The sequence below is a fragment of the Aquila chrysaetos genome, chromosome 20 (assembly GCF_900496995.4).
Source record: "Aquila chrysaetos chrysaetos chromosome 20, bAquChr1.4, whole genome shotgun sequence".
In the NCBI taxonomy this organism is placed as follows: domain Eukaryota; kingdom Metazoa; phylum Chordata; class Aves; order Accipitriformes; family Accipitridae; genus Aquila; species Aquila chrysaetos.
This window is the reverse complement of record NC_044023.1, coordinates 5541190-5557976: the sequence shown is the minus strand read 5'-3', so window position 1 is coordinate 5557976 and position 16787 is coordinate 5541190. Positions and strand designations below refer to the sequence as shown.

Genomic DNA, 16787 nt, shown 5'->3' with positions numbered 1-16787 from the left:
AGCTCGCAGCATGTCAAAATGGACCACCTAGAACTTCCTGGTAATATGAAGGTGATTTGTAATCACTAATTTACTATTTACAGATGTTTTGAACACCTACTATAGTTTGCCAAAGCAGCAGTTGCTGTGAACTTTGCAACAAAATGGAGTGACTCCACTGGTTAGGGAAGCTGCCAGCAGTGTGAGCTCTTTCTTAAGAAGCTGCTCTGAAAGATTTTGAGAACAGCTGCTCTAATCTTTTTTTAATCACCCATTAGAGGGTATAGTAAGATGAGCCAGAACATGAGAAATCAGTGCACAGAATTGTGCAGGCAAAGTGACAGTGAGTGGAAACAGCATCTTATGAATGCAGGCTGTCTAGGGTTCTTCGTTTGTTTTTCAGTTGTGTTGATCACAAATGCAGAGGGAGACGAGATTTGAGGATGGGGTTATTTTCCCTTTTTCTCTTTGTCTCTCTCTTTTTTTTTTTTTTTTTTTTCCCTCCTTTCTCTCACTATGCTATTTCTTACTTTGGACATTTGTAATTTGTAAAGCCTGTCCTTGTTTAATCTTTGAAAAGTTTACTTTTTGTTTCCCCCTTGCCACTATGTTGCCCCTTGATCCCAATTGCCCCATAGGCCTCTCAGCCTGGAGGGCAGGCGAGCGGAGCTGGGACATGTGCCCCACAAAAATGTGGTGGTACTTCAAGGCCGTCATTTAATTCTGTAAGTAATGATCCCCAGAACTACACGAGTATTTCATCATGGATGTTCTCAGTTAATTCCTTTTCCCTACCCCAAACCCTCTTTTCCTGTGTATAAACTGGAATTTAATGTTTAAGTGGCTGGTACTTTAAAACTGGGAAATGTGCAATATTTCAGTAATTAATGGAACAGCTTATGGCATCCACACACTGAAAAGACAGTACTGAGGGTGTATGCAAGATTATATATGTCAAATTGTTAAGGAGAGCCAAGGAGATTAGGTACTAGTTCTGGAAATCTGGACAACTGTTAAATATCTACAGAAATCCTTGAAGCTGTAGCAAACATAATTTTCTTCACACTTGTCCTCTTATCCAGGATATTAGAGAGATCTCAATATAGTTCTTTCCAGCAATGAGATTAAAACTGATTATGTCCTTCCCTGCAGGCAATTAGTTTGACATGAGTAATGTTCCAGCATATTTTAGGGTGTTGTACAAAAAAGGGCCCTCCAAGGAACCGATGAAATAACGTAGCTGTTCCTAAAGATGGCTCCAGAGCTTCCTGAAGAGTTCCCATGAGGATCCTTAGATTGCTACTGGATATCCTAAATCACCACAGAAATCCTTCTGCTTTATAGTAATAGAAATAAGTTTAGGAAAACTGTAAGGATTTGTTGGGCCAATATTGTAATTTCACTTGTATTATGCCAAAGATAAAGATGGTGACTGGATTTGTGGCTGTTATAGCTTTTCAAGAGTACCATGAGCTATTTAAATGATTCATATTTGTTTACTTTGTTAGTACATTGTATGTATGTAGCAACAAATAGGTGACAACACCCAGGAGGCTATGTGGGTTTTTGTGTAATCTGAATTGATTGTAACAAGACGAGATGTTGAGAGAGATAACGAGCACGAAGAAGAAAGAGGTAAATTTATATTCAGAATAATTTAATGGGCTCTACAGTGTTAGTTGTAAAAATAACTTAGGCTTTGCTCAAAGACTATTGAATAGATATCACTGTTGTTTGAAGGAAAAGATACTGTGAGGAAGGACTTGGCAAAGAAGGAAGCTGTGTATTATATGGGATTTGGAGAGGCATGCCGAGTGTTAGAGCCAGCATGGGAGAGGTACGGAAATGTTTATGCAATGAGAAAACAAAAAAATCTGTGAGGAAAGGAGAACTTGCAGATTAGAAGGAAATACCACTAGGTGGTGAGACTCTGGCAGGGTGAAGCTGAACAGAAATCTGCAACGAAGTTTGGTAGTTGTGAACTTCTGCAGGAAATCAGTGCGGTTTGTGTGGAGGGAGGTGGGAGCAGCAAGAAGGGCAGCGTGTGCGGGGCGGGGGGTGGATGGGAGTAAGGCAGCGGAATCAAAACCAGACTGTGCAGCACTTCAAGAAAGCAACCACCTAGGGATTTAAGTAGTTACAATGAGGAAACAGGTGCAGACCTTGGGTAGGACGTAGAGGAAGAAAGAGAAGAATTTTAAAACTGTAGAGGTGTGTGGCAGTTGTTAGGTATGACACCAAGTCTGTGGAACTTGAGGACAGGGCGATGCATGGAATTTTCTACTGGTATGAAGAAATTAATTGAAAGACTGTGAAATAAGAGATGAAGAGTTTGATGGTTTTGTTGTTGTTGTGCTGATGTTGTTTCTGCACTTTAAGAATCACCTCCAAGGATAGCTGCAGCTTACTGGAAATATCCATTACTGCAGGAATCACGTGCACACTTACTTGCATGATGTGATGCCTCTTTCACACGAAATTGCACCCCACCCCTGTTGCACAAATACCATAATGTCACATGACAGTGCTGCTATGGTTAAGGGTCTGTCAACACATTCTTCAGAATATTTTTCTGAAGAGTTTTAACTGTCTTGGGTAGTTGCGAAGTACAAAAAATTGGTATGGCACTCTCTAATCAGAAGCAAGTTTTATATTTATTGAAAAAAGTAAATCAACAAAAATGGGCTATTTTCTGTTCTTCAGGTACCTCAATTTTTTTCTGTTTTGTAAGCTGTGTCCTAAAATACAGCCTTTTGAAGCTCTACAGCACGTATGTGCTCAACTTATCGTAAGACTTAGTATTGCAGCAGTGCTTGATTTTTATATACTATGTGTGATTTGTGATTTGTTCACTATGAACTTTAGATATTGCAAAACATTAACACGAGCCATAGTGCACCATTTAGTAGCTTTATGCAGACCCTTAATTCAGTTTTATTGTTTCTATTTCACTGCATTTAGCTGCAGTTACAGAATTCAAAATACTCAGCTTCTTCATTGACTTTTTTCAGGCTGCTTTGCTGAACTCCTTCCCCGCTATCTTTGATGAGCTGTTGCAGATGTTCACTGTGCAGGAGGTAGCAGAGTTCGTGAGGGGTACCCTGGGCAGCATGCCCAGTACAGTACACATTGGGCAATCGATGGATGTTGTTAAGCTACAGTCTATTGCACGCACTGTTGACAGCCGCCTGTTCTCCTTCTCAGGTAAGACAGAGGTATCTGAGGCTGAGTCTTGCTGCTGGGAGTAGGAACACGTTACATTTACTTTGCAGTTGCTTTGTTGCAAACAATTCATTGCTGAATGCCAATAATCTCGGTAATTATTTATCTTGGTGGCATCGTTGTTATGTATATTCACTGTGCGTGCTTTTAAGTTTCCCTATGGTAGAAAATGTTTATAAATCCATCATGGATAAATTGTAGTTATTAAAGGTTGATAAAAATATGTACGTTAACAAATCAAGTCAATTATTAAAACCGCCAAATCCCACTTGATAGTTTGTATTACTCTTCTATTGTTGTCATGGATAGGAAGATAACCTCCTTTCCAGCAAGCTTATTGTCTGAGAAAGAGCAACAGGGAGATAAAGTTATGTGAGAAATCCACCACATTCTTTTAAAGTATGTTTACTCTTTACATTATAACTTCAATATTTCTTTAGCTCAACATACTAGTAATTCTTGAAGTATTCTTTAAAGTAAGTATTTAAGTATTCTTTAAGTAATTCTTTAATTGAATGAAGAAGGGTTGAAGATTGTGAGTTTATTTCATATGTAAAGGTCTGAATGAAAGAAGTTATGAAGGTAATAGTAGAGATAAAAAACACCATTGGACTTATCTTCCCTGTAGTGAGGATCTTAAGTTAGTGCACTCAAATTATTCTACTCAGTGCAAGGCGAGAATAATAGCACAGAATTATGTTTAAACCATCTATTGTAATTGTTTATACACTTTTTTTTTCTTAAATTTGAAATTAATCTCAAAAAATATGAGAGAGTGTAGAGAATGAGCAGATTAGTCCAAAGGTGGCTGTGAAACAGGCAGTTCATGGGCAAAAATCTCCCCTTCTGTCTTCTCAGTAAAGCCAGGTGTAACTTTGCCCACAGGGTCCAGGGCTTTAGTCCTTCCCATTAACCTTCATTTCTCCTTTACAATGGCACTGGCAACTAGTGATGCTTTTACCTACTGCATAGCACCATGACATCTCACTACAGCATCAAAAACCAGAAAGAAAGGTTCAGCATTGCAAGGCAGCTATGACTGCATAGATGCCGCATTTTCCACCCAACATAATGGTAGACCCCTATCCTATTCCCTCCCGTGCAAGCACGACCCGATACTCCCAGGTCAGCACTCTCTCCCATGTCCCATCTGCCCCTGGGAAGATTAATCTAGTTTCCAAAGTTATCTTTTGCCTGCCCACCCTACCTACTCTTTAGGTCTTGCAATTAAAGGAAGATCCATTCTCTTTTTCTTGCCTCCCAGATGATGATGACTTGTTTTCCTTCGGTCTCTCCTATCAGTCCGTTTGCTGACATCTTGCCACTTTTTTCCTCTGTCTTTTATTAATTTTTTTCCTGTTTTGCCTACTGTTTTCTGCAGTTGCTACCTGCTTTCCATTCTTTAATAAGATTAAGGTTTGTAAGCCACCTAAAGGAGAAGAATTAGCCAGTTTCCAAGAGGCATACATTGGAGAAGCTCTATTAGCTGTGACAATAGAGCTGGAAAGCAACATGAAGTGAGGAAGGGTTTGCATGGAAGAAAATCAACATTAGGAAGTATCAGTTCATAACTGTTGTTTCCAAGCTGAATCACTATTGAGAACATCATGTATACTGCATTTCTGAACTTTTGAAGCTAGATGCACTATTCATTCATTAGATACAGTTCTTAGAAGTGTAGTGTACTACAATCTGTACAATAGAAATTGCATCAAATTAATCAAACTTGCTGTATATCAGTAGGCTACTTTGGATACCAAAAAGCTGCTGGCTGGGATGGTTGAAATTTAATTTTCTTTTGGAAGAACTGTGATCTGATTTTCCTTCTCTCAGAGTCCCGGCGCATCCTGCTACCTGTAGTTCTTCACCACATTCACCTTCACCTACGACAGCAGAAGGAGCTACTTATCTGCTCTGGGATCCTCAGTAGTATCTTCTCCATAATCAAGACCAGCTCTTTGGTAATCTGCTGCTTGATTTTTTTTTTTAATTTTTTCTTTTATTGCACCACTGATGTAGTAAAATGAAGACTGAGGGATTTTTATAGGTTAATATGGGTTTTTCAAAGATCCTTTTAAAAATGAAATTCTGCTAACTTTCTGTCAGCAGGAGAACATCTGAAATGAGGGTCTGCTTTTGTGTGTGTGACTCAGAGCATTCTGATTACACAGTGTTCTTGCTGTTAGGAGGGGAAAAAGCATACGCATTTACCAGGTTTGACAGTGTTTAATTTTCTTCATCCAAGCCCAGAACTTGGATGTCAGTGGAGTTTAAAAGCTCTACACAGCTTTAGGACTTGTAGTTCTGCAAGAGACAGTAACTAGCACTTTGTGATTTGTGTTAAGAGAATACTCTAAAATTATCCAATCAATGAAATCACACTTCTGGAAATTGCTGCTGAGTTTAAACACCCAGCTTTGATCATCATAATACTCTGATCTCAAATGGTAACTTGATCATTTAAAGCAATGCTCACAGAGAGTGGTGAAGTTTCCCCACCTGACACTAAAGGAGGAAGCTCATGGTGCTAAATATAATTCATACCAATGTGCATTTCCAATTACAAGTTATGGTTTTGTGTGAAAGGAATGAGATGAAAGGTATCATGGTAATAAGGTAAAATAATACTGCCATGGAATAAAAGTTCCTGAACATAACTTAATCCCATTGTGTTCTAGAGTGTATGCAGACCTTTGATTATAGATTTACCTTTATGGCTGTGACCCTGAATGTTTCCGACAGAGACTGACGAGGTAACACACACACACACTGGCATCACAACAGTATCTGGTACCAATGAGGAATTTGATTGTACTTCTTTGAACCTGTTACGGAGCTCTCTATCAAAATGAGTTTGTGGTATGGCTGACTCTGCAGAATTGTCTTTGCCAGTTCTGTTCTCTCCAATTCTAACTGTCTGTTTGCTCACCACTTACTGTAGGAGGGAGATGTCGTGGAGGAGGTTGAGATGATGGTGGAGAGCCTCCTGGATGTGCTTTTACAAACTCTGCTTACAATCATGAGTAAATCGCAGTCTCAGGAGGCGGTAAGAGGGCAGCGTTGCCCGCAGTGCACAGCAGAAATCACTGTTAGTAACTAACAATCAGTTTCTATTTCCTGCTTCTCTAACCTTTGGTTCAGTCCCTCACCACCACCGGCACCTCATTATCATCTCTGCTGCATGAATGCCCAGGGCTTTGTCTCTTTCCCTTAATAAGCCACAAATCCATTCCTTCCTGTGTGCAGTAGTGAGGTCTGCAGGAAGCAGTGGAGCTCACGAAGCTTTTGTGGATTTCCAGGTTATTTTCTTGTTTGTCTTTGCAGCTGTGAATGAGAGTTATTGTTTAGAACTTGAGGCATATGCTAGCTGGGTAGCTGCCTAGGGCTTCACCTCTGAAAAGGTATCATCAAGGGCTGTATGAGTATCAGGCTGTGATTCCTAAGACTGAGAATACCATAATGCTCAGTGGACAAGTCCCTTTCCTTAATACCCTGGAGAGCTCCTGTCCAGGTTCACTGATTATTTCATGCAAATGAAAGACAACATACTTTTGAAAAAGAAATTAACAGATCCGAAGGCAAGTGAGCTGTTGAGCTTGGTGGGAGAAGAGGGAAAAGCCACCACTTTGTCCAGACTGACAGCATAGACCCAGGGGAAGAAATTTTTTCTTTGACATGGAACGGAAGAGGAGAAAAAGAATAAAATTTTGCTGTTCAGCTGCTTCTTTTCTGGATTTGTTGCCCTTTTCTGTTCTAGCCTATTTTAGTCTATCTCTGCTTGCCAGAGTCTCTAATGCAGCTTTTGCACAATGTATGATGTTAAGCTGTTGTTCAGAACATCTCTTTTTTTAGACTTCCTTTTTTATCAAAGAGTTGAAACCTCAGAGGTATTGTTGGGGGCAGATGGACACTAAAGTACACTTCTCACAGAAGAGAAAGGTTGTATTTTCCCATGTTAGCTCAGACAGAGTAAAAAATGGTAGAATCCTAATAAAGAACAAGAAAGTTTAGTAGTTTTCAGACATGTTCTTTGATACAAAACAAGAAAGGCGCTAGCTTGCAAATGTCCAGTAACACCTTAATTTCCTTTTATTCCTACCATTTGACTTACCGTTATTTATCACACGCCACCTCACACATAAGAGCACACCTTTTTTCCTGATGAAGTTCAGCCCTGTAAAGTTTATTGGAAGAACCTATGCCAAAGCTTCTGGGTACATGCTTGAGCCAATTAGAAAAAGAATTAAAATGGATTGGACAGTCCCAAGTATAAAATCCCCTTGTGTTTTGAATTTCTATTTCACAGCACAGTGATATGTGTGAACCTTATTATATACCGCTTAGAAAGTATTTTGTATGTTTCCCAAATTAATTGCTCATTGTCACAGAAAAAAATAGTGTTGTGCGAGGGACTGGCAGTCAAAAGACATAGTCCTTAACGTTCTTGGCACTGCCTTGCTTGTTATCTTGGACAGATTGCTTAACTTCTCTGTGCTTTGCTTTCAGATATGTAAAATGGGGGAGCTCATCTTTGGAAAACACTTTGGGATACTGTGGTAACTGGTTAGGGTGCATCTGCTTTGCAGGCCAGAAATGTAATTGTAGCTCATGTAGGCTTACCCAAACTATATTCAGAATATCTTACTGGAATACTGTTAGTACTGTAGCTATGACAGCACATAACTTGGTGAACACTAATAAGCCAAACATTTACAAGATTCCAGACACCTTTTGTAGCCCATACTGATCCAATGCTGTCATCGCTATACTATTTTGAGTATATGAGCCAATTAGTTTAAATAATTCCTGGTATGTCTGCATGAGCTGCAGTCACACCTTTGACAGACATAGTACATTAAGTAACTGAAAAAGGTGATTGTCAAAAACTGCATGCTTGGAGGGCGATTCATTAATGTCTGTATTAATAATTTCAAATTATTTTTGTTTACACTACAACATTGGTTAAAAAACCCTTAAAACTGGCATCTGTGGAGGAGCCTCTAAGAGGTGTATTCCTATGTATTAACAGTAATTCAAGAACTGTTAACGTGCAGTATTTTTAATCTCTGTGCATGTCAGCTTTCCTCTCATAGGCATTGGGGCCATTTCAGACCCCTCCCTTTATACCCTACCCCAGGTTGAGTTTTATATTTATGAAATTTCAGATTGTCTGAATTAAATCGTTTCTCATTTGGTCAACAGGGAGAATACGTCTCCTGCCTTTTATCTTTGCTTCGTCAGATGTCAGACACTCATTTCCAGCACTTACTGGACAACTTCCAAAGCAAGGATGAACTAAAGGTACAACAGAACATCATGTTTGTAGGGCGATTCACTCAGAATGGGAGAGCAGGGGGAAATCCCTCCAGCATTACTTGCTCTGCTAATCATTCCCATTCACTGGCACTCTATTCACAGACCTTCCTTTCGCTTTTATAATAACCGGTGTTGTGTTACAAAAACATTTAAGACCACAGAGCACTGTATTATCTTCATAACAGCAAATAAATTCCCAAGATAGATGTTATTAGACATAAAAGGATATTGCTATTGCACCATAGAGATAGAACATAGAGGAACACGGTTTTTTTAATCCTGCGAATGTAAAGTCAGTTGTTCTATAGCATTTTACTAGAAGTTCAATATGCACTGGAGCTTACTTACAAAGGGTGTTGATTTTATGCCAAAAGAGAATTTCAAGCCTTTTCGGGGATACAAATGTCTCTAGCAGATGAAATCTTTTTTGGGAAAGCAGTAACGTTACTACTCCACTTGCTGCATGCTTCCCAAATGTGTGCACATTAACTTAAATTATGGCTCTCCTTGAACAGAAGGGGTTGGTGAGGGCTACAGACCCCTGGTGGCTTTTTTGCCACTGACATTTTGAAATGGCACATCTCAAAACAGCAGAAACTAACTTTTAATCTCAACTTCCACAGGAAAGAGGAGTATCTCTGACAACAGTCTGTTTAAAAGGCAGAATAATTTCACAAGTAAAGACAAGATTTTATATAAAATGCTTTTGATTAGCATGGCACTCAATAAAATATGGACAATAAGAAGAATGCAATGTGGCAGGAACTTATGTTGCCTTAACAAATAACATGGAGAAACAGTGAGACGTCCTCTCTGAGTAGGCTTTCAGCTTCTAAATATTTCATGTGCATTTAGAGAGGCATATCAGGGAGATAAATTTGGGATGATATAATTCTTACCTTTAGGCGTTAGGGTTCAATGTGTCTCAGGTTGATAGTTATCTGAGATTACTACCTTTCAGGTAACTTCCAAATTGCTCATAGGAAAATGATTTGGTAAATTAATTCCTATTAACTTTTAATAGATATTTTTAAAAGCTATCTAAACTATAGTTCTTAGGTCAGAGCAGTGAAAAGGTTTGTCACTGAACTGAAATTTGTCTTTACACCCATAAGAACAAACACTGTTGTATCTCTGCTAATCTAAGGATATGTTCCAGGAGTGTCACAGAGGCTGAAGATTTTATACCCAACTTTTTTCCAACTATCAGTTGACCTAATAAAATACATTACTTTTTTTTTTTTCCTTCAAATATTGCTGTAATAATATTTCCAATACTTCTTGGATGGAAAGGTGTTATGCTCACTCACCACTGTTATATCTAGGCCAAAATGAGGCCAAAAGTCAAGGAGCTTCTGATGCTTTACTCTTAGCTCAGTTACACCAAGATATGAATCTCCTTCCCTCCTCCCCCCAGTTAAGGCATAAACGTAGGACAGTTCTGAAGAAACCTTGCACTGCCACTTTCTGTGCTGTCTTGATTTTGTGTAGAAGAAAAACAAAACAATAAAATCATGGTTTGCAAGGCCAACAATTTGGCATGTTTTATCCTCACTGTTCTTCTTTATAGACATAGAGGTGCAGGTAGTCAAAAACCAGAAATGTCTTCAGGTTTGGGGATTTTTTTGGAAGGCAAATATTCAGCAGAATGTGTTTAAGAGATCTTTTCTGCTGCATGCTGCCAGAGATTGGATTTTCTGTTACTATTTTAAAAAGCGTATCTAGTTTTATTGGGCTTGGGTGTGGGTTTTTTTTGTCAAATTTGTGACATAAGTGCAAAGAAACTTGGACAGATACATTAATTAAAGGAGTGCATAAATAAATTATTATGATTCCAGTATATTTGAAAATAGCTGCAAATTGACACTGGAACTCTGGATGATAATATGAGAAGTCATATACAGTTATGCACATAGGGAATTTTTTCATCTCACTGTAAAAGTTAAGATTTAAAAGACAGCTGCAACTTGCTTAGTACATATTAGATGCATACAAAATGAATTGAGCCATATCCCAATATACGTTGTTTCCATGTTTTCAGGTGAATGGCCTAGTAACACAAAGCTCAAGTGGAGCACACTTAGCTTGATTGTCTGTCTTATAATCAAGAAAACAGATTAATCTGCAGCTGCTGGTGATTTTGTAAAAATTTTTTCCCTGTGTGATAGGAGTTCCTCCTGAAGATTTTCTGTGTATTTCGGAACCTGATGAAAATGAGTGTCTTTCCTCGAGACTGGATGGTGATGAGATTGCTCACCAGCAAGTAAGTAGAGAAACAGGTATAAACTGTTGACATTCCTTATTGCAATTTTTTTCTCCTCATCTGGGCAGTTAAAACGTGTCATGCAGTGTGTTTCATCAGACTGATCGAGACAGGAATTCTGGAGTGCTCATCCTCATTCTGCAGTTATTTTAAGACTCTGGACCAAACTGGGACTTCTGTATTTGTTCTGTTTCTTAAATTCTACCAGTGTGCACAGGTATCAAAGAGTTAAAAGTTTAAACCCAAAACTGAAGTACCTACATTGAGGGTAAAAGTGGCACAGCAGCTATCATAACACATGGCAAGAACAGCTAGCCACACCAAGTGGTATTAACCAGTAGGCCTCTCAACTCCCTTTCTCAGTAAATTACTACATTAAACATCTGTCTCTTCCCATAAACATCACTCCTTAACCTACCTAGAAGGAGGACTCAAGTTATTTTAGAAAAGGGGGAACAGACCCTAGCGATGACACCAAGTGCATTACATACAGAGTTATTTCTCAATTAAGTTGTCATCTACCATTTTAATGCTTAATTTTATCTAATTTTCTTGCTTCTGATGGGTTAAGTACCATGCTGTTCAGAATGGCAGTAGTGTGATGAACACAGGGTGGCTGGAATTATTTACTAGTTTCTTTAGATAAACTAGCTGTAGAATTACCACTGAGTAACTGACACTGGAGGGGTTCCCATTACAAGAAGTTTTCCTGAAGGCTGAAGGCTCAGCTGAGCTGTACGCTCTGTGAGTTCACCGTGCTAATGAAAAGTGAAAGAAGTGGATTTCAGTATTTCAAGCGCAAAGATTAAATGAAGTTCTATAAGAAAAGAAAAATCTACATGAAAGAGTAGTTACCTTTAGACTGATAGGTGTATTTAGCAGTGTTACTGGAAGTATTGCTTGCACGTGAATCAGAAATGTGCTGGTTTTTTGATTCTATTGTTGCCTTAACGACATGCTATTTATTAATTTCTGAATTTATCATATGGCTTGATTGCCTTTTGCTAAGGTGTATTTAGCAATCTACAAAAAGGTACCAGGGAATTCAGAATTGGCAAAATACTCACAAATATCTTGAGTTGAAGTGTGAGCCAGATAAAGGACCATTGTATAGCCAAGAATGAAAATAGCTCAAACTTTTTGAGTTGCTCTTCTCTGGAAAAAAAAATAATCTTTCTGCTTAAAATAGGAGGAAGATGGGTGTATTCTTTCATTTCACTGGAGGTAATATGGCCTAGCTATGCAAAATAGACAGGATTTTAAATGCTCCTGTGTAAATTCCAAAAGTTACAATAATGATGAATATTCTTAATCTTATATCACTTAGTACAAATTGTTTACTAAAACACAGATAGGTGACTTCTGTGCGAATCTAGCAGTGATTACATGAAAAATACCCGTCTCTGTCCGTATAGTAAAATCAGCACCACAAAACACTGTAATATGTTATACTCCAGATTCAAATGTTATTTTTTTCTTTTCTTTTTTTTTTTTTGTTTTTGACTGCAGTATCATAGTTACAACAGTTCAGTACCTGTCTTCTGCACTGCATAAGAATTTCACGGAAACGGACTTTGATTTTAAAGTAAGAACTGATGCTCAGAAAATGTTATGACATCTTTTTAAACTAGCAGTAACAAAGGAACAAAAGCTGTTCTCTACATTATCTGATTATATTTGCAGCATTTATTTGAGTATCTGTGAGGAAGATGACCTAACTGATAAAAGACAGGAATTTGAATCTGCTGTGGAATTGAGGGGAAGTAGGACAGATACACTGTGAGATCAAATCAAGAAAATTGAGGCCCTCATAAAGGAACTGAGTATCTTCATAAGCAGTGGAGCTAATGAAGCATGCTGTCTTACAGATTCGTGGTTAATAAAATGTGAACTCAGGCAATGCTTTTCCTGAAGTGGGGGCATTCATGATCTTCCTCCTCTCCCAGAGGTCTCTCTTTCTGGCTGTTGACTTAGAACTTGGAGGAACACAGTATCTTAGAGAGTGTTTTCCCTCTGTCTGATGTAGTTGAAAATGAGCAACAAGTTCATGCTACTAAGGGCAGGCTGCCAGACATGTACCTAAGCGCACATACACACAGCAATGATGGCAAAAGCCTCATTTCTTTGGGAAAACAGACCAAATTCTAGGGCTCTCATTCATGATACAATGTAATCTCTGGGGATTTTTGAGGGCTATATCTGTTCAGCCTACAGGAAAAACAATTTAAAACTTCATTGAAGTCACCAAGTTTATTCATTTTTGAACTCTGGTGCTAAGAGGAAAGCCCAGTGGCATTAACTGCTTGGGGTTTTTAATTTTAGTTCCTACCAGGTTTTAAATAATCCATTGGTATCCTTAACAGTTTAGTATCTCAATAGTTAAGATACACATTGATTAAGTTACGTCTTGATTACAAAAAGGAACAGTCTGATTCTACATATATAAAGGACCATATGTCTTCCTACACTTGCTTAAAACTTACTCCCTGGACTGTAATGTTATAAAACCTCCTTCCTGTGTCACAGGTGTGGAACTCTTACTTCAGCCTGGCAGTTTTGTTTATAAACCAGCCAAGTCTCCAACTAGAAAATGCCACACCAGCAAAGAGGAAGAAGATTCTGGATAAGTAAGAACATGTTTTGTTGGGTTCCCAGCCTTTTCTGCCACCTCAAAAATGAGACTTCTTTTTTACCACAAGTCCCTGTGATTTATTATGGAACTTGGGATGTGTAAATGCTTGGAAAATAAATAAGTAGATCTCCTAATACAGTATTCAGTGATTAGTTGAGTTGTTTGATATTCTTACATTGACTTAAATGTAAATTTGATTTTTTTTTTTTTTTAACATCACTGCCTTGCCAGCTTTTGTTCCATTAGGCATTTGTCTATCTCATCTCTTTCAGATATGGCGATATGAGAGTGATGATGGCATACGAGCTCTTCAGCATGTGGCAGAACCTGGGTATGTCTCTTCCTTCTCTGTCCTAACAACCAAAGCCAACGTAAACCCGGATTTCTGTTGGAATTTCTTTTTTCAACTTTTTGTAGCATCATAGAATACTTAGTGTCTCTTAAGAGTTGTAAAACCAGGAAGCACTTGCTCTTCTCCCACCAAAAACTCTCTTCTGCACTGTCTCATCATATTTTTTTATTTGAAATAATACACTCCTATTAATTTGAATACTTTCTTCTCAAATGTGACAGTGGAAGATTTTGGTTATTTTGACACATCAGTGACAGTTTTTAATGTATTTGCAAATATAAAATCAGCTTTCTCTAATTCCTTCAACTCTGCTGCAGTCAGGTTCATATGGAGATATACTGTTACTCTCTGACTTCTGTCTGATCCATGGCTGTAAAGTAGAAATTTTCACAGCTATAACCAACTTTATAATTTTCTAGATGATTCAAAAGCCAAAGTTGTCATGACTCAAAATTATAGAATCATAGAATCATTTAGGTTGGAAAAGACACTAAAGGTCATCGAGTCCAACAGTAAACGTAACACTGCCAAGTCCACCGCTAAACCATAGCTATGTGCATTTGATAATAAAGCCCAGAAGTGGCATACAGTAAAGCTTCTTTTTTGGTGCCTTTAGGTATCTAGTATGCATAACAAATTTTACATTACTACTTTAAAAAAAACCAAAAAAACCCTAAAAAACAAAATGGAAAACCCAAACTAAAACCCATAAAGGCCCTGTCCACAATAACGCGACATTTGTGATAAAATTTCAAATTTTGCAATTCATTTGATCTTTTCCTATATATTTTAAGAAATAAAGCATGTTACAAAATGGGGTAAAATACATATTGCCACAGGTCTCAAAAGGTAAATAGAGATTTTTCATCTAGGACTTGCGCTTTTAGAAGTGTGCTGCAGCAGTCTTCGGTTTAGGTAATTCAGGATTTTGTTAATAAAAGAGCCAAATAACATCTGTGCTGCACCAGAGCAAGCCCAGCTAGGCCAGTATCCTGTCTCCATCAGAGATTGAAAATGAATACCTATGGAAACGTTTGAAGACAAAGGAAGCGTATAGTATTCTAAAGGAAAATAAAAAAAAAAATGTTTGCTGATAGAGATCACAAATACTACAAGGTTCTGAGAACAGGTAAATCATTAAGAGAGCAAAGGAATGATACAAATCAGATTGGATAACTTGATAATGTGGCTGCAAGCAATATATTCAAAAAGCCAAATATGAACATTTTATTTGTAGGAATATATGTAGGAGTGCTATTCAAGAAAACAGAGACAAATGTATCATGCTGATAATCAGCTGAATGGCAGCTACCTGTAAAATGCCACGAGTAAAAAAGATACCATAATCTTTGAGAAAATATATAAGAATCTTGAGTAAGAAAAGAGGGACGATATTACTGCCACAGTTTTTTAATAAGTGCAGCTTGATTCTAGAATAGTTTGCCCGATCCTGCTTTCTACAGCTCAAAAAAAAAACCCCAGACCCAAAACAAAGACAAATTGGACAGAGTTCAGAGAACAGTCAGGAAGATGACCACAGAAGTGAAAAAATGCCTTGTTATAAAATACTGAATAAGCCTGACCCATCTTGCACAACTAAGATGATACAGCCAGGCTTGATCACAGTTTCTAAGCATGTGTGTGAAGAATAGAAGGCTCTCCAATGTAACAGAGATCAAATAACCAGAAAATGATGCTAGACAAATTGAAATGAGAAGCGAGAAGCCCGTTTTAGATATGTAGATACAGATATTTATCACTGAATGTTGTTCCAAATATGGCTATTTTGATTTATTCTCTGTGACTGCACAGTTAGCATGCCACAGAAGAGATTGTTAGCAAAATGCCTTGGGTTTGTGTTGCTGAGAAGCAATGCAATTTGGTCCTAAGTCAAGGTCAGTTACGAAATTGAGACTTCCATAGCACTGAGGATGAAGAGCTCTGTAGTTCTTTGAAATCTATATATGTTCTATTAAATACCATTGTTCTCACCAGCCCTTTCAAAATCTTTGTCTTCATCAATTAGAGGTATCTGTGGCCTCTTTTGCCCCTAGTTAGTATGTTTTAGTTTGGTTATTTTTGACAGTTTGAATTCCTTTGCAAGTAAAATGCACTGACAATTTTTGCTGGAGGCTTTCACAGTGAAATTAAAAATGCTTTTAGAGACTTTGCAAGGAATGGTGTAAAGCAAATACTGTTTTTTCCAGTCCTTTCAGGAAAAGAATGTGTTTGCTTTTCTAATGCTCATGCTACTACTCTGTATATGTCATTCCTGCAGGGGTTCCCTGTTTTCTCAGTGACAGATAATGAAGGCTTTTATTTAATTACAGTTGCTTTGTGTTGTACAGGTGAGCATAAGATTCACTTTATTCCGGGAATGATTGGCCCCTTTCTTGGTGTTACACTTGTTCCACAACCAGAAGTCCGGAATATCATGATCCCCATCTTCCATGACATGATGGACTGGGAACAGAGAAAGAATGGCAACTTCAAACAGGTGAAGTCACTTCCCAAGCATTTGCAGTAGTCTTTTTCTTGCTGTCTATTTGCAATGTCCAGCTGGAAGCAAGTAGTTTGTATCTGCTGATCCATTTCTGATTGTGAAGATGACGTTGTCATGTAAATACATAAAAATAGAAAATTTGAAGCATAATTCACAAAACTATTACAAGACTCCCAAGATTATTTAAACAGTGCACTTCACAGCAAGCTACATTTCCCATGAACATAGAGAAGAGGAGCGATGTGTTCATCACATCGGAGATGGGGAAGAGAAAAGAATCTTGTAAGTGCTGGGCTCTCACCGCTCTCATTGGTTTCACTTAGATTATTAGTCAACCATTAAATGGGTCAGACTGAGAACCAGAAATGGAGGTGTAAAGATTTAGCCAGTATTTGTGAAAACAGTGGTCTTTGCTCCTCTGTCTTCAATTTCCAGCTAGAAAGTGGTATTGTATAATTAAATAATTATACCATGCTTTGAAACAGACTTTGTGACTGTATATTTTTTGAGAAATTGTAGT

The 16787-nt window shown here is 38.0% G+C and overlaps 1 protein-coding gene across 19 annotated transcripts in view; it reads left to right on the top strand.

Annotated features, from left to right (window-relative positions):
- Positions 1-16787, top strand: part of DOCK3 (dedicator of cytokinesis 3) — a 226279-nt gene that overhangs the window by 164697 nt on the left and 44795 nt on the right. For 10 of the 19 annotated variants that reach the window (XM_030043804.2, XM_030043802.2, XM_030043809.2 and 7 more), the window contains 10 exons: positions 618-704; positions 2991-3183; positions 5035-5162; positions 6143-6289; positions 8404-8502; positions 10686-10780; positions 12290-12365; positions 13307-13407; positions 13685-13743; positions 16113-16261. In XM_030043804.2, the coding sequence (XP_029899664.1) occupies positions 618-704; positions 2991-3183; positions 5035-5162; positions 6143-6289; positions 8404-8502; positions 10686-10780; positions 12290-12365; positions 13307-13407; positions 13685-13743; positions 16113-16261 (1134 nt within the window). The remainder of the gene's footprint in view (positions 1-617; positions 705-2990; positions 3184-5034; positions 5163-6142; positions 6290-8403; positions 8503-10685; positions 10781-12289; positions 12366-13306; positions 13408-13684; positions 13744-16112; positions 16262-16787) is intronic. The other 9 variants (XM_030043808.2, XM_030043816.2, XM_030043821.2 and 6 more) reach the window with 2 other exon arrangements.